The 21,218-nt window shown below is 40.8% G+C and overlaps 1 protein-coding gene across 3 annotated transcripts in view; it reads left to right on the top strand.

The window, feature by feature from the left end:
- The window catches only part of ccdc186 (coiled-coil domain-containing protein 186), a 28,359-nt gene extending 9,067 nt beyond the window's left edge, over window positions 1-19,292 (top strand). For all 3 annotated transcript variants that reach the window (XM_069155558.1, XM_069155555.1, XM_069155559.1), the window contains exons 7-16: window positions 427-531; window positions 1,200-1,298; window positions 3,718-3,804; window positions 3,894-4,036; window positions 5,388-5,643; window positions 6,103-6,292; window positions 7,520-7,618; window positions 7,840-8,068; window positions 12,882-13,101; window positions 15,945-19,292. In XM_069155558.1, the coding sequence (XP_069011659.1) occupies window positions 427-531; window positions 1,200-1,298; window positions 3,718-3,804; window positions 3,894-4,036; window positions 5,388-5,643; window positions 6,103-6,292; window positions 7,520-7,618; window positions 7,840-8,068; window positions 12,882-13,101; window positions 15,945-16,028 (1,512 nt within the window). In that variant the 3' untranslated portion in view covers window positions 16,029-19,292. The remainder of the gene's footprint in view (window positions 1-426; window positions 532-1,199; window positions 1,299-3,717; window positions 3,805-3,893; window positions 4,037-5,387; window positions 5,644-6,102; window positions 6,293-7,519; window positions 7,619-7,839; window positions 8,069-12,881; window positions 13,102-15,944) is intronic.
- The last annotated feature ends 1,926 nt before the right edge of the window (window positions 19,293-21,218 follow it).

Genomic DNA, 21,218 nt, shown 5'->3' with positions numbered 1-21,218 from the left:
ATAATACAGTAATGAACCTGCAAGGAAATAATCATTAACATGGTAACTATTTTAGAAAATGTCTATTACAAAATAATGGTTTTATTTTTTAACTGCCTCCAAGCAAACACACAACAATAATCAGAGGGGAAATAAATAAAAAATCAGTAGCTACTAATGGCCGCGGGAGGCGAGTCACTAATGTTTCTTTTTGTGGTTTCTGTGTGCGGTTCATATGTGTGTAAGTCACTCTGTGTGTGTGTGTGTGTGTGTGTGTGTGTGTGTGTGTGTGTGTGTGTGTGTGTGTGTGTGTACAGTATATCTGCATAACATGCAATACAATACATTTTAATGAAAAGAAAAAAAAGGAGACTTTTCATTATTTTGAAGTGAAATGCAATTTCAGTGTCGTGATTACGAACCCTGTCGATGTTTATCTCTGCGCAGGAAACGAAAGACAGACTGAGAGAGACCTCGTCCAAGTTGGCTCAGGCCAAAGAGGAGACCGAACAGATCCGCAAGAACTGCCAGGACATGATCCGAACTTATCAGGTTTGTCATATTTATCACATGAATGTATTAGTTTGCTCATGACAGTCGAACAAAGAAAGTGTGTGTCCCTCAATCATGCTGCATGTGTGTGTGTGGAGATGATGTCAAGATGAATGCATGTGCTTTCTGGCAAGAAAGGATTTGTCGGAAAATCTTTATCAAGGAATACAATCAGTTGGTCTCAAATGAACTAACTCGACTGTTAGACTAAGGTCATTTATAGCTGATTCACACGCGCCACTCATAAAAAGACTGGACGACACGCTTTCAACGAGCAAAATTGAATTAAAAAGCAGATTGATTCTGATAATGAGAATGGCAGTTTTCATTTGTACCTTATGATGGTGGTAAAGAGCTGTGTTCGTTTGGTGGAAAGATTAGTTTGAGCTTCTGTATTCTTTCAGCAGCAGTGTTTTTATCACAGCATAGACTGAAAACAGTGACAGCATATAACACAGCAAGATGTCAAAATGAAATTACATAAAATGGACCTCAAAAACGAAATTATTGTCATTGCCTCTCTTTACTTGTGCCTAGAAATCACTCTTTATTTCCGGCTAGCTGTCTCTTTATTTCAGCCACTCTTTTCCTATTTTCCTTTTACAAAAGCATCTTCTCCCCTGGTATTATTCTTCTGTTTCTGAAATGTTTACTTCTCTCTCCTTCAGGAGTCAGAGGAGCTCAGGTCCAACGAGCTGGATGCTAAACTGAAGGAGACCAAGGGAGAGCTGGCGAAACACAAGCAGGAACAAACAGACCAGTTAGAGGTGATATACTCTACAGGCAAACACATACACTCATCATCTCCACCACTTTTCCCTACAAAGCCAAAACACAGCCACAGTCTGACCTTTTTAACATTTTATCTGATACCATATAAACATGATGCAATAAAAGTGTCATTTTACCAAAGAAAGGCTTAAACCCCATGTACAAACAAAACACTAGCCAGGCGGTGAAATAGGGTTGTTTAAAGCTAATTAACCAACTTTTTCTGTTTCTTATATTTAAAACATCAATTTTGATGCTTCCACAAATTTGTATTTGAGTTGTTATATCACACAACTAATGCAGCAACTAAATCCAATCATAACGGAGAGAAAGAATTAAAAACACCAATAACACTGACTGCCACAACTGCAGCTTCGTCCTCTTATAACATTCTTGTGATATTACCTTTGAATAATATATTTAATTTAAGATGAACTTATTAAACTCGCTTTTGAGTTCAAATAAACAAGAAAGCGGCAACAAAAACATATTTTGCTCTCAGATGCTGTGTTTTCTCTGCCACCTTTTTAAATTCGAACACGGAGTGCAGTATTCAAATATTTGTTGCAGAGTCACTGGCCAAGATGAATAATCAGCCTTAAACAGAATACAATTAAGGTGTTTTAACTGGTATCTATTACATTGTTGGCTTAGGAGCCTTCAAACTTCAAATCCTTTTTTCTTAACTTCTCAGCATTGTCTCCACAGTTGCAGTTGCAGTGGCAGTTTATTGCTTTTGTAAGGCAGCACTCTATTATACAGAGCTTGAGGCGAGACATTTCTAATCCTAGACATAACATGAAGCTGGGCAGCAATACCATTAGCAGTGTACATGCTTGCTTCATCAATTTAGTGTCTTTTTTTAAAATTTATTTTTGTATCTATGTGACAATCCATTAGCAGACAAAATAAAAGTAACACAGGCTTGTCATTACCTCAACATCAATATTCTGTTTGCCAGGCCATTATTCATCCTTTTATTGAAGGCCTCGATGCCAGCTCTTTAGTAAAAATGTTTACTCTCAGCTGTTTTCCTCCGTTCGAGAGGTGTAATTACCTTAACTTAGAGTGGGTAAAACAACGGGACATGAGCTCTGCAGCGCATGAACGCCGGCACAAACATGGACTTAATCCAAACACAATGGCCTGTTTTTCTCCATGCCCCGCTCTAAGGGGAATCGCACTTTAAAAATAAATGGCCTAGAAATAATCAATACGAAGCTGTGTGTTTCAATAACAACCCAGAAGGCATCACCCATTGCTTGCCATGGTTCCACAGTCCGCTTCATTTTTCTAAGGTGTTTTTAATTTCCTTATAGTGTCTTGATTGATAAATCGAATTTTCTTAAAATGGAGGCATAAAATATATAAAAAGAGGAATACGATTAAGTTGAATTCTGTTGTGTCAGACATTGTTATCTAAGAAATTTTGCCAGCTCATCACTGAAACTGAGTGCTGTTTTTAGGCCAGGTTTCAGCATAGACCTGGGTTTTTGGCAGATATCGCCGCCCTGCTGATTAATAAATTGGTTCAAGCCCATGTTTATTTTAGTATGCGTGATATGCTGGAGTGATGATGCAGTTCAGTCATAAATAATGCAGTCAAAAACAGTATCCGTCACTGTTTGGGTGGTAACATTCAAGTTGGATGGGAAGGGATGAGTGGAAGAAGTACAGAGTAAAGTTACCAACATCTCCATCACCGTTGTCTTGGATACCCCATGCTACTAATAGCTTTGCGGAAAGGTTGATTCGCAGTAACACCGGTAATGCCTTTGTTAAAAAGACAAGACGAAACATTTTAAAAGCATCAATGCTTTCACATGCTTAATGAGTGGCAAAGCAAAGTGGCTGTAATAAATGCAACACTCGGATTGTGCGGAAATGCATTTCAAAAAGAGCAATATTCATTATATATGAATATGTAAGAAATACATCATGCCTTGTAATACCACAGCAGAGTTTCACCAATTGGGTCGAATTATGCCCTGACATTAGTTAGTTGTTTTCAATAACTGCTGATTGTAAAGTTTGATTTTCTGCACCCAGGAGTGGATCGAGTAAAAAAACTGGCAATAAGTTCAACCTACACTTAACTTTATAGCTTGTTAATCACTATTTTAGTGAGACTGTTGCAGCCAAGAGTTGTCTACAGCAGTGGAAAGCAATGCCGATGTTAAAGCTTGTTTTTGTTTTTCTATTTTGCCAAAAGTTTCAGTCACAATCATCACATCATTTTCGTTATTTTTTTAAATGTTTTAAACAAAAATCATACATATTGCACCTTTAAATCTTACTTATCGCACTCAGAGCTGGGAGAGAACAAACATTTTAGATTGCAGCTTACTGTATATAAGCAGACTTAAAGTAAAACATATAACCGTGGATAAAAGGAGATTTTACTACATCTGGCAGGTTCACCGAGTGAAGGCCAAAGAGCTGGAAGATCTGAAGAGGAGTTACAAAGAGAGCATGGACGAGCTCAATACTCTGCGTACCAAGGTTTGTCATACAGATAAAAGCTTGAACATCTGCACACATACCGTAATATGAGCAGGTCTTCAGCCTAATAAGGAAGCGTTGCTCTTTAGTTGAAGTGCCTGGAGGACGAGCGTCCGCGATGGGAGGACGAGCTGACCAAATACAGGGAGATCATCAACCGGCAGAAAGCCGAGATTGGCCGCCAGAGAGAAAAGCTGGAAGAGGTTACAGCGCTCAAGCAGCAGCATGAACGGTACAGCCACACACTCTCTCATTGATCATGCAGGAGCAGCACTTCATGTCAAAGCTAGAGCATGGGAACCCTGCAGCATGTGATGGTTCACACTGACACACACTGAGGAGTAACTTCAATAATGGCCACCACAGGACGGTACAACATGTCCAGCAGCCGACGGAAAAGACTAAAGGACAACAAATTTGCTCGGTAACATATATTAACAGGCCACGGATGCGGTGTCAAACAGACTTACTGGGACAGATTTTTGCAGAATATTTAATGAATATAAAGTGAAAGGCAGTAATATTAAATTAACCTGAAGACAGCCTTCGCTTGCTGTAAGTGTCAAGATTCGTTGACATAAAGTCGGTTAAGGAAAAAGAACACATGAATATTTTAGAACGATGGACTGCGTTTGTCAGTGCTGGAAATACATACATCTTAAGGACTTGTTAAAAGTTGTGTTTTTAAAGTGAGATTGTGGGATAGAAAACAGTACAGACAGTTATACATTCGTGACATTTAGACTTTTCCAGGAAAATAAACCCGCATAAGTAGAAGTCATATTACATGACATGAGCTCACCTTTGGAAGTATTTAGGTCTTGACAAGCTACTTTCACATCACTGTCTAAGTAAGATGTGTCACATGCTTAAACAAATCCACTCGTGCTTCTGTATCACCAATCTGACGACAGGTTTGGATAGAACTGTGCAGGTTGGTATTTAGTCCTTGTTCCTTTTTCTTTTTTTCTTTTTTTTTTCCCCAACTGCTAAAGCTAGGCCAGGGATAGATATAGCACACAGGGCAGGGAGGGACTCGGGTCCCTCAGTGGGTGTGTGACTCTGCTGGCCATGTGAAGATGACTTAATAGAGCGAGGGGGACGTTCAAGGCAGAGAAACTTCTGCGTTTCCATTTATTGAAATGCTTTTTTCAAAAAATGTGCACCAACCCAAAATGAAGCAAAAGAATGCGGGTGTCATGTCGAGCTACAGGACGTTTTTCTATCACGTGCACAGACATATGAAGGTGTTTGCAAGAAAAAAAAAATTAAGTTGTTTTTTTTTTGGTCATGAGAAAACGTCACTGAAGTTATAGTTAACTTTTTAACAGTTAATCTACAGATTAGAATCACACTGTTTATGGTAGTTTTTGCTTTCGTGGTTCACATGTTTATTTAAAAAAAAAAAAACATGGCTTCTCTGGCTTAATAATGTATTGCATATAATTGTAATGATAGTAAACAGTTATATATGATATATTTTTAGGCCTTCTGTCCTTTTAAGTCTCTCTTAGTTCTTTAAATGTATTGCATTTTACTATTGCACCGGACTTTGTGACGATACATCTCTTTCCTGTGCGCAGTGACGAACAGGAGATCGCGTCTCTTCGTGAGGAAGTGGATGGGCTGACCAATCAGATGACCGACCTGCAGCGCGACGTACAAGGCAGCAGGGAGCGCGAGGCCGAGTTACTGGGCTTCACCGAGAAGCTGAGCAGCAAGAATGCCCAGCTCCAGTCGGAGAGCAACGCGCTGCAGTCTCAGCTGGATCAGCTCACCTGCAGCTTCACAGAGCTGCAAGCCAAGCTGGAGGAGACCAGCAGTCTGCTGGATGACACGGTCAGGGCGCTCGGAGATACAGTGTGGTCTTGATGGGGTGAAACATAGAAAGCAGTAAAGTTGGTTGGATTTAAATGGCTGGACACAATATATATATATAAAAAAAAAAAAAACAACAACCAGCTTATACAAAAGCTAGGAAGCCATCATGATCAAAATGTTTGATTCTGATTTCTGTGGTTGGAACAAACCTTCTACAGAGCCAATAATTTATGGTTCTGACATTCTCAAAAGAGCCAAGTTGACTGACCTAGAACATACAGTGTCCCTTAGTAGTGATATTTTCTGACTTGACATCCAAGAGAAGAGAAGAGACGAGAGAATTAAAACACTATCTGGCCTATTTTATTCGTTCAATCCCAGATTTCTAGACTACTAGAAATCCCTGCTGAACTAGTTTACCGCTCCTATAATGGCTGTTGTTTCATGTTTACTCTACCAACTCCATTTATCCTGCAGTCACGGCAACTGAAAAAGGAGGAGGTGCTAAGGCAGCAGGAGGTGCACGATCTGCAGGAGGAGCGGGCAGCACTGCAGACAGATGTGGCCCAACTAAAAACGCGAGTGGAAGAGCTGAGGGACGAGCTGGTGACTCAGAAAAGGAAACAAGCTGCCAACATCAAGGACCTCACGAAACAGCTAACACAAGGTTAGACTCCACAGTGTTATTTTTCATGTGGTCGCACTTTGCAGATGTGATCTTCCACATTTGAGATATTTTTTTGCCAAATGGCCATTATGCTAAAAAAAAAAAATTCACCCACAATGAAAACCGTACTTGCATAAATGAATTTCAAAATCCTAAATCCAGGGAGAATAAAGCCCCGTGGTGCATTTTTAAAACTGAAAATGGATCTTTTCATGCTGAAAAGCGACTGATTGGCATGCGCAACACTTCAGGAAAACATCAGAGTAACATCTGGTTTTTGTAATCCGGTGACTCTCGTCAAGTTGTCACCAAGACTGCGCCGCCGCCGACCGGAGGTCGTGAGCTCATTGTTACGACACCGGAAGCCGTGTGTACGGCATGCTTTGCGTTCACGTTAGTTTAGTTTTCTTGAGAACACAGTTGCTGGGCAACGGTAACACGGGCGACCCCTCGAAGCCAAAGAGGCTAGCAATTACACGTTTCAACTTGTAAACTTTCAGAGCTTTCAGAAAATTCAGAGGTCAAAAATACCACCTGAGGTTTCCCCTTCGTGAACATTGTAAACGCCGAGTAACTCGGATGACATTTTAACACTTTAATAAAAAAAAAAAAATAGATATCGAATGACTGTAAATTCGATTTTCAAACATCTGCGTATCATTTCTATGGATTCTCAGTCTGATCACGTATGTATTCATATATTCATGTGCATGTTCATGTCAGATCGTACGTGCAGATTCAGAGGAGAATGTGCACGGCGTTTTAAAGCGAGATGAAAGTGCCCCCCCTGCTAGGATTACACTTAAAGGAAGTGAGCCAGCTTCCTCTCACTTGGTTCTCCGGGCACACGGAGGAACCTGAGGGCTTTAAGTTTTGTCCCCTTTATCTTGCATGGACAAGCTTTAAAGTTCCAGTTGTCTCCTGGGCCAGAGAGGACACTTTCCTCAGGCGAAACACGGATTCTCCATCAGCGTTCATAGTTACACTTTAACAGCATTGTCATGTTGTTAAAGTTCAAACCTGAAAAGGTTTGTTGAGCGAGCATTCTTCTGCAGCGTGATATTTATTCAGGGTGACACCTTCGCAGAGGAAATGTCCCAGAGTTAAGTCGAGCTATGGTGATTCATGTTTTAATATTCAGTTATTTCAAATTACATGTCGCAGTGTTTTTGGTGTCCGTGTCTCATTCTGACAGTTAACAGCTCTTCACTTTCTCTGTCTCTGCAGCCCGTAAGAGGCTGGATCAGGTTGAGAACGGAGGGTGCGACCGGGATGCCAGCAGTATGGGGAGTCGCTCCAGTTCCTCAGGTACTACTCCGAAATTTGGTTAGTATTTAACACATAGTAATACCATAAGGGTGTTTTTCCTTTATAAATAGTGGTGGAGGTATATTTTGCTTTTGTTGGGATAAATGATCCTTCTATAAATAACACGGTCATCAAAATGCAAAGTTTCTGTACTCTTTTGTTTATCACAGCTGGTTGTTAAATGACCAAAGTCCCAACCACTAGCTGGTTTTCTAAATGAATCTCCGTCCGCTCCCCAGGATCCTTGAACGCTCGCCACGGTGGCATCAGCGGCGTCGAAGAGCGCTCGCCGGAGAGCCAGTCAGGTCCTTCGGTGGTGGTCGTGGACAGCTTCCCAGAGGTGGACAAGGCATTGCTCGTGGAGCGCATCGTACGTCTGCAGAAGGCCCTGGCTCGGAAGCAGGAGAAAATCGAGTTCATGGAAGACCACATCAAGCAGCTGGTGGAAGAGATCCGCAAAAAGACCAAGTGAGTGGCACGGAGCAAAGTGCAGGGAGAGCAGAGAAACAGAGGTGGAGAGAACCGTTTGTATTTTATGTTTTTGTTTTTTTTTACAATGTACGATTAGAATTTATGCATCGGGGGCACGTTGACCAAAGAATGCAGGTTATGATGTGTTTTCAAACGCTACCGATGACAGCACTTGCAGTGCAAAGGGAAAACCCGTGATACAGTGTTTCAGACCCTCCGACAGTTTGAAGATGAGAGTAAGAGCTGGAATCCCCGAAACATGCTGCGGAAACCATTTCTTTGATCCCCGTTTGAGAAAACTTAGCAGCATATCATGTGATGACATCAAAAGTCAGTGAGGCAGAGGCATGAGAACGGTTTCCTGTAGCTGTGTGTAAAAAAAAAAAAAAAAAAAAAAAAAAAAACAATTTTCCATACATACACATGACCAAATATTTTATGCACAGAACGCCTCGACTGACCTTGACAGCCAGTATCTGCTTCCGCACACAGTTCATGGCCCCCCCCCCCCTGCATCGTTCTTTATCTCTCGCTCTCATCTTTACATTGTAATTCGCGCGATTTGCGCACCTCCGGTTCGTGACAAACTTCATAAAGAGCTATTTACAGTCAGGGCCACTGGAGGGAGCGGGGGGGAAAATAAATCAATATTCATGGTCATCACCTGAAATAAAGACACGGCGTAAAGGACGTTCGGACTTCTTCATCACGTCGCCACTTCCACTACGTTTTAGGCCTCTTAACTGGATTGTGGGCAGCAGACGGGATAAAAAAAAAAAAATGTGTGGATGCGAGTTTCCCATAAAATATAATCTCCTAGAGGCTTAAAGCGTGGAAAGATTATTCTCCAAACAGGATGAGTGAAATCCGGTGAATCGATCGGTGGAGATCCCGCCGACACGGTTCGTTAAAGTTCTCCATCCGCGCGTCTTTTTACTGCTCGATGGTATTCTCAGCCGCTCCGAGCTATCCTGCCATTTTATTTGATTCTGCTCGGATCATTTCTACTCTCCCATTTCTCATTTGTTTCCCAGCTATACGCTTGGACTGAATCCATTAGCCTCAACCTACATTGAAGAGTTAAAATTGAGGACGAATCCCACGGTTGCAGGGCTAAATTTAGCTCCATAACATCTTGGCTGAGCGCGAGGGGGTGTTGCACTGCCCCAGAGTGTGGCTGTGAATTTGTCCTTTTTGCCTCTCTGTCCCTATCCCTCCAGGACAGCCTGGTGAACACTGATGAGCTAACTGTGAGGCTGAAGCAGGTGATGAGTAAAGAGATGGAGGGAGAAGCTTAGGGGATCTGGGATAAGGGGCAGTCAGTGGGAGAAAGGAAAAAAGGCTAACTTTTGATTTACGTTACCGCATTCATACCGCTCTGTTGTGCGATCATTGCAGTGTTTTTTTGTTTTTTTTTTGCATCTTTAAGCACATTTACTACACATGTATGTCCACCGTTTTTAGTAGAATTTATAGTTGCGAAGCGGGAGGGGCTATTTTGGGTACTACTGGTTCAAGTCGTAAAAGTTCAAGTATTGTATTGCAGCGCTAATCGAAGGTTAATGTTTCTTAATTCAATTTCTTATTTGGACCAATTGGGTCAATTTAGGATCAATTGGGCAACTGTGTTTCTTCACAACTACAACACCAACGACTTGTGGCCGAGGCTCATCGGCACTTTAGTATTAAAAAAAAAAAAACATCTTCCATGCCAAACTGACGGGAAACAAAAAAAAAAAAACATGATTTCATTCGAACTAAATTCAAACGATTTAAAACCGCCGGCCACAATTTCAACCTGTAGGATAGTTACATTCATTATTCATGAGACTTTCATGGGAGTGTGTGTGTGCTTGGGGGGGAGGGGAGGGATACACCTGGAAGCAGGACAAGTCGCTCCCACTTTGCAAGTTTATTGCTACATGACATGTTTTTTGTTTTTTTTGGTTTTGTTTTTTGCCCATCATGCAATCTTTCATTTCTGTTTTTCCCAGTGGCATGTTCATGTGCTGCTAACGAGGCAAAGACGGGCCATTGGCCGCGACTTATAGAGAATACATATGCGATTTGTGGTAAATGGGCTGAAACATGCAGAAACGGCAGCATCATCCTTCAAGGGCAATGATGTCTGTCCTTCAATCCCCCCCTCCCACCGCCAGACCCAGTTGTTATAACTATTACATGGAAATGGTCTCTTCATGTGACTGGAATTAAAATGATGCTGGTACGAACCAGACATGGACAAAAGCAGCAGGTGGAGGCCTTCTGTTCAGGAGGTGTAGATGCCTATTTATCTGGGAGGCATGCTTTTCAGTCTAAGGTTGTAATCAATGGTAAGTGCGAACCAGAGCAATATGAGCTCTGTTGTAGGTTACTGTGGATCCACTCCTGCTGAATGTGCTAGAATATATTATAATGGATCGTTTCAAGGGTATCTGCCCGTTTCTTGACTCTTTTATTTACTGTAGTGAGTCAGTGCCTCTGATGTTTTATAAATAATACAGAGGATGTGTGTTTAGATGTATTAAGATATCATCATCATCATCATCATCACAGATAGTTACCTTTTAAATAGTTTAGTTCTAAATATGATGACGATAAACTGGAAGGTTTTCAGACTGCAGGCGTATCTTTCTTTCTCTGCACCTGATTTCTCTGTCTTGCTATTTTGGGCACAAAAATACACATTTTGGGCTTTCCTAAGAGAGCTCTTCTGCACTTTTCTGAGAACCGCCACCTTCACTTTGTGCATGCTTGACTTGCTGCCCTCATTTCCAGAAAAACAAAGGACTCACAAATAATTTAAAATTTAAAAAAAAAAACCTGTTGCTCACATCTCTGCTGCACGCCGACCTGTGCATGCCATTCAGCGCATCATGTGGCCACATCTTTAATTTCTGTCACTTTTTTGTTTTTACTAAACACTGTCGTGATGGAACTGGGGTCCAAATATGGACCCTTGCAAGCCTAGTCAGAGGTAAGTCCCACTTTATGTCCGTGAAAGCCCAGAGGGGTGAGTGTGTGTGTGTGTGTGTGTGTGTGTGTGTGTGAGAGTGTGTGTGTGTGTGTGTGTGTGTGTGTGTGTGTGTGTGTGTGTGTGTGAGTGTTGACAATTTATGGTGGTGCCCTACTGTGTAGTGCTTACGTAGCTTTTTCATTTTTTTTTTTTTTTTTTTTTTTTTTTTGCGTAGATTTATTCGCCTTGTTAGTTTGTGATGCATACACTGCAGCACAGTTTCAAGCCTGTGTACTTCTAAAAATGAGCCTGACTTCTGGGGCGGACCAGAAAAAAAGCCAGCTTAATCATTGGAAAATAAAAGTGCAGGAAAGAGCCAATACTGAGGACTAGTATGAATGCTTAAAGTGCATGTTAAATATGACCCTCTCTTTAGAGTAAACTTAAAGCTGGTAAATTTGACATTTTAGTTCCAGGTAAATTGCCGATAAATCCTTTTGCAGGCAACACAATTCAGTTGTTTTAACCACTATTATTAATGCATGGAATATCAATGAAAATATCAGAGGTCTTTGACCCTTCCAACATATTCACTTCAATAAAATGCCTTCCTAAGCGAGTGCAAGTTGAACAGCAGGCTCTTTTTGAGTCACTTGGACCCTCAATGGATGTCTCGCCCATGAAAACTCATCGTGGTTAACCTTGTGAGATAAAGTCAGTGTAATTGTCATAATTGCATTAATATAGTTATTGACTTATTATAGGCTGGAATATTGTGTATTTGAAAACAGTAGTTCTGTTTGTCATCAAGGTCATCACCGGTACACGAGAGGACACAAACCGTTTTCCATTCATTTCCATTTGGATTGTTTGTGATGTTGTTTTAGTTTCCATGTATTTCATTTGTCACAACTAGATCGTGAGCGGTGTAGTAGTAGTAGTAGTAGTAGTAGTAGAAGTAGAAGTAGTGGTAGCAGCAGTAGTAACAGCAGCAGCAGTAGTAGTAGTAGTAGTAGTCGTAGTAGTAGTAGTAGTAGTAGTACCAGCAGTAGTAGCAGTAATAGTTGTTGTTGAAGTAGAATTTTTCCGTTTCAATGATTATTATCTTCTTGAGAATCTTCATCCTGACAATGTATGATCTGGAGCGTCCATTTGCTCGGAGCTCATCCTGTAGTTACCCACCTTCAAGCGATCACTCTCAGTCACAACCTGAACTGGAGCTCAACAATGCCAGCAGGAGGCTAAACAACAGGAAGTTTAAAGATTTTAAGTTTATGAATTCTCCTCTCTGCCTCTCTCTGACAAACACAGCTTAACCTTGGCACTATATTGTAACCGAGATGAAAATGTATGATGATCGTGAAAATGTATCTCCCTTTCTCTCTCACACACACACACACACACACACACACACACACACACACACACACACACACACACACACACACACACACACACACACACACACACACACAGAGGCATGCAGTTGATTAATTGAATCCTGGCAGTCCATTCTAAGGCCGCCGTTCTCATTACCTTTCCTTCTCTGAGTGGCACAATAATAATTTTTCTAACCATGACTGAATGTGTACCGCGTACATGAGTCCAATAAGCCATCCCACTGGGATTACTATTCTCGTTACGTCTGCTGCTTTTGCTCCTAGAAATGGTTTATTGCGGTGTTGGAGCTCTGCATGCTCCCCAACTATCCCAGAATCCCACTTTCTGGATTTTTTTATTTTTTTTATTTGCTCAGCAGTCTCCAGCCGACAGCTTCACTTGGTCTCCTTATCGTTTTTTTTTTTTTTTGGAAGCACACAGTTTGACTCATCACCTCCTCGTTCCTCCCCACAGAATTATCCAGAGCTATGTGCTTAGAGAGGAGTCGGGGGCCCTCTCATCCGAGGCGTCAGACATTAACAAGGCCCACCTCAGCCGGCGGGGAGGCATCATGGCTTCGCTTTACAGCTCCCACCCGGCGGACAGCGGGCTGACCCTGGACCTGTCGCTGGAGATCAACAGGAAGCTGCAGGCCGTGCTGGAGGACACGCTGCTGAAAAACATAACACTGAAGGTAAGCCCCCCCACCCCCCCACTCCCCCACCCCCAGTGGTCATCATACTACTAAAGTATTCAGCCACAACTGCAGATAAGCTGATTTAAATTCATTGATAATATTGATTATGTGAGCAGTTTCCTTCAAGGCCTCTTAATTTGCCGTGAGTGAGTAATCGTTTCGCTCAGATGACCTCTGTGGATAATATTATGTGGATGATAAAAATAAAAATAAAAACGAAATGTTGGAAATCATGGCCTAATTCAGATCAGAACCTGCTTTACTGAAAAAAAAAATAATAATAATAATTTTATGCATTTAATTTTCCTCAGCTCATTCGATTCAACATTTGGTGCATTATCGAACGCATGAATTACAAACACGATACACAACAGTATCTCTAAATCCCTAACGTTGGTCTTTTTTTCTTTTTAAGCGTTTACATTGACTTTCACACTAAAAACTTAGCTCAGTCCTCACAACTACCTACTCCAGCCCAGAAAACTGCAGGATCCCTGGATGTCTCCGTTAGCAGCTGCTCATCTTTCTCCCAAAGCCATTCATGTTAGAAAGCAAAGCTTCATATTCGGTGTCGTGATCAACATGCCATATTCACTAGTCAACTTCACCAGTTTATTGTTGTTCAGGCATTTGACAAATTTCCTTTGACAAAAAAAAAAATTTCAGACACTGAAACGAAAAGTTTCACAGCTTTATTCATTGACTGGAACAAATGACGCGTTTGCGTTTCATTACTTTTGCTCCATGTTTTTCTTAAAATGTACACCGTTGCTTTAAGGCTTGTTAGAGATACTCATCTGAATCGATTTTTAGATACTTTATCTTGCTTGGTTTCTAACATAAAACAGTGAACCACAGGAAGAAGTAGCACAGTTAAAGTGCTGGGACAGCTGCGAAATAGAGCACCAACAGTATGGTAGGTGTGGATAAAAGGACAGTTTAATCCAGGTACGGGTGAATGTCAGACCACCCTCTGCCTTTTGTCAAGGCAGGTTGTTTGATATTTGGGTTGTTTCTTTCAAACCTTTAAAATCAGCCACAGGAAGCATCGCACGGTCCGACTGTGACATTTGACAGACCGACGGTCCTGTCGGGAGTCAGGACAGTGTTGAAAATGTTGAAAATCGTGGCCTAATTCGGATCAGAACCTGCTTTACTGATGCTATGATACCAAGGAAGGAAACTGTGCCTATGGTTTGTCCACGGTCTGAAATAGTTGATTGAAGCCTACATTCATCCTCATTTAATCTGTGTGTGTTTGTCCAGCGTCTGGACCTCGGGGCTTTTGATCATTGAATTGAGTTAGGATTTCAATTAAACCAATTTTTCTGATGCGTTGGTGTTATATAAGTGAATCAGTTCCACTTCTCAGCTTTTAGTTAACAACACCTGACTCGAGAGATGATTTGACCAGCTGGCACACTGTACCCATAAGAAAATGTAGCACCTGCATAGCGACAGGCGATTGAGACTAGTTTATTTCCACGTCATGAAATATGCATTTTTCCGATTAAGTTTTTGTTAAAAGTTTACGTTAACCACCCAGCTAGAGTGTGGTGATATATAAAAATTGATTTACCTATATTTATACCTATATCGTCTCTTTTGAACATAAAGCTTAACCTGATTTAATGGATGGAACCATCAGTGCTAAAGATTATAAACACAGCAGCATTAGCTCTGACTGGGAGTCGTGTTTCTGACTCCAGTATTCACTCTCTTTTTTTGTTTTTTTTTTTGCTCTGTTTTATTCTCCACCAACTCCTGAAGGAAATATCTCTTCAGCTGCTAAATCCTCTTCGATGTTCACCAGGTAGTTGCTACCAGTTGAAAGTGGGCATGTTTACAGCTATTTATTTGAAATGCTGCTTGCTAAAAACAACGCCAATGAGAATTACAACAAATATACCAACTGTGTATGTCTCCACTGTCATATTTTATGGACTGCAATTCAGCTGACTTCCTTTTTACCATTTCTACATACTGTAAAATGTATCTTGAATCCAGAGAGTGAAAAATTGGTACCAAGCAGGCTCAGGGTGACACAACATAAAGATAACGGTGAGCGAAAAGGAGAAAATATTTCTTAAAGCTTGCCACGCACTGACGTAATTGAAGCAAAGTCTCACAACGTGTCACCGAACTGTCTGTTATGTATTGTTTCAGCCTCTTTGATGTTTTTTTTTTTTTTTTTTTTTTTGCTCTATAAATATTTTCCGATTTTTCGCAGCCAATCTGCTCCCTATTGTCTTTGTTCTGTCAGTCTTCTATTAAACACATTGTAATAATGTGTGGGAGAGTTTTCTGGCAGATGAAAGAGGACCACTCACCACGGGCACAATAACGTGACAATAACACAAAATATTCGGATGAAACCAAATCAAGGCTTCACATTGATTGATATGGATAATCTAGCTTTTTCCATGTTTAAGTCTGTGATTATTGGTCTCCATACTGAATCAAAATTAGTGGCAGCAAGTGGTTTCGTCAGAGGGAATGACAAAGTGAGCTGCTGCTATTTTCAACCCCGCTATACAGAAATCATCCAGAAAAAAGACGAGACCGGGACAATCTTTAACAATAGTGTTTTTTTAGTACTTGTAATAGAATCATTTTCTTTGTGTTTTTTTTTATTCTTAATGGTCCCATATTTTACACCCGTCCAGTGTTTGACTTGCGGTTTTGATATCCATAAGAATTTTTTGTGTGGTTTTTTTAATACCTAAAACCATCTCGGTTTAGTTTGATTTGAGAGCCTTCATAAGAAATCGATAAATGATAAAGAGCACTGTCACTTTAACTGTTGCATTTTTTCTTTCCATCTTTTCTCCGTTTCCCAGGAGAATCTGCAGACACTGGGGGCTGAGATCGAAAGGCTCATAAAACAGCAGAGGGAACCAGAGGATGGAGTCAGGAGGAAGTGACATGACCTCGAAGGACCAAAAACTACCTGAGGAATCTTCAACCAACCATTTTACGCGCGCGCGCACACACACACACACACACACACACACACACACACACACACACACACACACACACACACACACACACACACACACACACACACACACACACTTCATTTTGCAACGTATGAAGGAGGACATTGAATTAGTGTGCCAGTAGGGGCTCAGTTTGTAATTTTTTTTTTTATTTTTTTGGAGGACCTCATGAGCTCTGTTTCTGTCCATTTGGAGAACATACTTGAACTGTCAAGATGCCATCCACATTGTACCACCTCCATGTTTAGCTAACATCCGTCTCCCTGGAGCCTTTGCCAAGATAACTCTTCAGGCCAGTTGCTTGAAAACTCTTGATTGCCTTGTTAAATAATTGACTGAGGATGCCGTCATTATGAATGTTAAGCAAACTCTACCTGGAAAATAGTTTGAAAAACGACAAATTCTGATTTGCCAGCGATTCCTCCTATAAAAAAAAAACAAAAAAACAATGGACCGTCTTCTGGTACGTTTGTCTCTTAGCAGCATCTCCCAGCTCCGTCCACCGAGCAGTTAGCACCCCGAGATGATCATCGCCAGCACGCTCGCTCTCTACTCGTCCCCTGATGTCCATCTGACAATAAGCCAAACGTGTTTTAGAAAAACTGCATCTTCAGCTTGACTCCACATTTGAAGTAAAAACTAAAAAACAGATCGACCCTGGCTCGTGGGGACCTTGCACGCCACCGGTGCATTTTTCCTTTCTTTTTTTTTATTTTTTTTTTTTGCTTTTTTTTTTTGCTTTGCACAGCATTTAACAACCCAGCCGGTGAATCAAGGGGCCTCACATCAGCAGACCCACCCATCTGTGTGACACCGGCGTTCGACGTGAGGAAGCAGTCTGCATCTTTGCAGTGTTTCCTGAAGCCAGCTGCACTATTCCGCCAGCGTGGAAGTATCCGGCTCTGGAGCTGTGTACAGTTTAAATACATCTATGACAAATATTATGTCATGTGAAGACTTAAAACGTAGAGCCAAGTTTGGCCATTCTGAAAGTGATTATTTTTTTTTATTTATTTTTTTTTTTTTTTTAAAGCTTATTATCATTCAAGTTGGCTTAATATTGAGATTTTATTTTACTATGTCTGATCAGTTACATATTTCCATTTTTTTATTATTCATTTTCACTTCAGCAAAGTTTATTTTAGATTTTTTTTCTTTGCTCTTAATTTAAAAATAATGAACACCTAAAAATTTGTTTGTTTTTTTTTCCTTCCTGTAATCTGGCCTCCTTAAATGTTCCTGTTTTATTCGTACCAACTGGCAACAACTTATCTTAATCAGACATGAGCATCTACCAATGTTTATGTTCCAGCTTCCCAAAAAGTGATTTGTTAACATAATTGGCGTTCCTCATTTTAAACGGCGGGCACAGAGATGCTCACAGTGTGTGGAAAGTTGTTTTGCACCGTGTGCATGACAAGTTGAAAGACTAAAATGTTTGTTGGGTATTCTTGTCGCACTCGTCTTTATTACTATTATTTGTTTTGTTTTTTTAGAAAGAGTGACTGAGTCCATTGAAGTAAATCAAGTGTAGAAGAATCAAAGGGAGAATCTGAAGCTGTGGCTCAGGAAAGCTAATGGAACCTACAGAAATATATCCAGGGACAAAGTGCAATGCTGTTCCTTTTTTTTAGTTTGGTCTTTCTTTGTTCTGAATGCGTTTGCGTGCCAGTTTACTGTTTGTATGTCTGGTTATTTTATGCCTGTGTGTGTGCAACATGCATTTGTGCTGGTGTTTGAGTATTTACATCTGTGCATGTGCATGGCTGTGTGTGTGCATTTTTTTATTTTTTATTTTTTTAAACCTTTCGAGTTTTGGTGTTTACACCTTGTCTACATGCTTCAGCTGTCAGTGCTTGTAGACTTTTACCCACATTGACCATGAAGTTTTGTTCCATTTGGAGGGTAAACACGATTTGCATTTAGACCAGAGTCTTTCAGACACACAAACAAACACACACACACAGACACACACCTGCAGCTCAGCGCTTTCGTATTCTCACTGACAACTATTTAGTTAATCATACAGACATGCACGCTCACCAACACGCCCAGATGAAGGGTAAGACAGCAGCCAACCAGCTCAATACCGCATTACCAAAGTTTCCTCTCACTTGATTTAACCTGATTGCAGAAGCCGTCACAAACGATAAGCCTCCTTTTTTCTTTTTTTCTTTTTTTCTGCTGTCAGAAACAAGCTTTTATGGGTCATGAATGGTAACAGGCAGATCACCTCCCCATACACCCTGAGGCTGTGTTGAAATGGACCACTACTTGAATAAGGATGAAAGTTTCCAGGATTGAGGTCACAGAGTCCTTAAAGCCTCCCTGTTGTTGCAGCGAGAGCTTTGTATTTGGTGTTACTCTACTTTTATTGAATCCAGACCGACTTCTTTGTGACGTGGGATTATTATCTAAACGTACAGGCAGCAAACCTGGAAATTACACCTCGATTCTCCTTTATATTAAAATTTAGGGATATTTTTAACACTCCAAAAGAATCCATTTAAGGTTCAGAAAGGTTGCAACTTTATCACATCAAATCATATTTTTATTTCTTTGCCAGTGGAGCCAGTTAATTAATTTAAAAAGAATTCATCTGGATGTTTCCACGCATCTAAAATACGAGGTGCTTGCAGCTGAATTATTATTTTGCCGTTTGTTTCTGCTACAGAAGTAAAGTCCAACCTATGCAATACATCCGCATGGGATTTCCCTAATTAAGTCCTTCTAATTCTCAGAGGCACGCCAATACCCTTTTTCTGATTTGGTCACAGTATGAGAGAGAGAGAGAAATGGAGCACTTGCTGATCCAAGATTTTGCATACTTCCGCAGCCTTGAAATGAAGCCATGCTGCAGCATTGTGTGGATGATTGAATCAAACCTCGTGTTTCACTGTATGTCTGAAGATATAAAGTGTTCAGTATGTGCGAGTGCCGATCTGTAAAATTAAATGAGAAGTTTGTCTTTTGTTTTCTTTTGCTCCCGCTGTGCAATGATGATTCCCTTTTCCGTTTTGTGGATTATTCCAACTGTGATTATAATATACATTTGTAGATATGTCGGTCTGTAAAATTATGATGAGATGTTTTTCAAAAAAATTGCTGATTCTGGATGATGTTTGTACATATATTTTGTTTCCAAGGAATAAAAGGAGATGAGTGTTAAGTTCATCTTGAATGTTCTGCAGCGGTCTCGCTTCACAGTGGTTATTTTTTTAATTTAATTTTTTTTTTTTTTTTGCTGTAAGGTTGACATTAACATCTTTAGAATTAAATCTAACACCGACAACGGAGCAGTTTTGCTCAGAGATTACCTCTTCACACGGGGACATTTATAGGATGCAGCGTTGGTTCCACTTTAAAAGCAGCAGCGTCATCGGTTCTGGAGGTCATGTGCATCTCTGTGCCGCTGTCAGTCAAACCAGACAGCCTTTCACACAATTTAAAACCCAAGGCTACTCCCGAAGTCCAAATGAAAACAACTCGAGGCTGAACTGTCCTCCTCGGCCATTCAGCCTCTTTATTGTAACTGAAAGCGGCAGTTTTGTAGAAGCAACCTTGTATTATAAGGACTCTGGAATTATACAAAGTAAGACTTGCATTTAGGAACAAATGTTAAAGCTTCACACTTGAATAATCGATTGATGCTGAGGTATGCAGTTTTCTAGAAAAGGCAAAGAATAATTTCTGCAGCTCCCCCCCCTCCCTCCAAAACCCTCCTCTCTGTGTCCTGAGCCCCTCCCACCAGATGGACAAATGCACATACTTTATGCTTGCTCGTAACAGAAAGGTTCTCTTGGTCAGGTGGAGGTGACTGTTGGTCGTCAGCAGAACGGTTGGTTTGCCCTTGTGAGATGGGTGTCACGGTCAAAAACACCCTCCTCGTCTCGTCCTCGCTCCTGACCGGACCATCCTGTGTCGACACTTCCATATGTTGCCAATGCCTGAACAACTTTTACTCTGGGATTTTCTGCGATTGACTTAAGCTTGATATCTGAAGGTACTTGCACTCGTGTCTGCATTTGTAGAACAGCCAATAGGAACGCCCTCTGAAATGACCCGTGATTGTCAAAGTCATAGGCTAGATTTCTTAAAGCCAATTGGAGGTACAGAAGTGTATTGTTCTCTCAGACCACTTGAATTACAATATTCTAAAAGCTTATTATGGAATTTGTTTTCCCAATAATGCAAAAGCTTTAAAAAAAAAAATAAAAAAAAAAAATGATTCAAAGATTTGTGAAAAATGTTCACCTATTAAAAATATCTATGCCTAAACCCAAACAATATAGTGGATATTCATCTTTAATATCACACAAGACAAAGAAGAGCAGCAGATCTTTGGGAGGCCTGCATACGAAAAAAAAAAAAAGTGCCACTGATTTCACTCCTGACTTCACAGAGACCTGCACAAAATCTGATAAACAAGTCATGCTGCTTGAGTCGGCGTCAGCTGGGTTTGAAAACTACAAACATAAAAAAAATGTCGAAAAAGATTGAAAGAGGTGAGTTTACCAGACCTCTGGTGATCGGAGGCGGAGGCTGGAGTCACTGTATCCTGGTAATAACAGCAGTGTTATACAGAACAGAACCCTGAGTCACCCTGTCGGTCTGCTCACATCAAAATAACATCACGTCTGTGCTTTCATTCTTTCCCACGTTTGCACACGTGCAGACACTGAAATACGCCCACAGACCAACTGATGGCACCTGTCGTCAAAATAATATATCATTAAGTGGGAAAATAAGACATTTGCTCGTGTCGACATTCATATCACGTAGGGGTGAAAGTTCCCATTTTCTCTGGAGGCATGGCGGCACAGAGCAGGTTCAAATATCCACAACAGGCAAATGGTTACTGACGGGCTATTTTTAGCACACAGATAGTGGATTCTCGTATCAGCGTAGATGACCACCCTTGAATTCATAAAGCGTTGCCCGTGTCCTTTAGCCGAAGCAGCAACCATGACAGTAGCTCTCGAGGGAGAGAGATAACAAGCATGTCCTTGTCGGTCTTCTTTTGTTTACTATGGTCCACACGCACTTAAAGCTGCAACATTAAGATGAAACGCATCTGAATATGAATGGGCTATTCATAATGAGTATCATTAC

This window comes from Embiotoca jacksoni, unplaced genomic scaffold (assembly GCF_022577435.1).
Source record: "Embiotoca jacksoni isolate LCO1_2020_lvr unplaced genomic scaffold, fEmbJac1.0.p SCAF_20, whole genome shotgun sequence".
NCBI lineage: Eukaryota > Metazoa > Chordata > Actinopteri > Embiotocidae > Embiotoca > Embiotoca jacksoni.
Note: the sequence above shows the minus strand (reverse complement) of the source record. Positions and strands in the feature narration are given on the sequence as shown.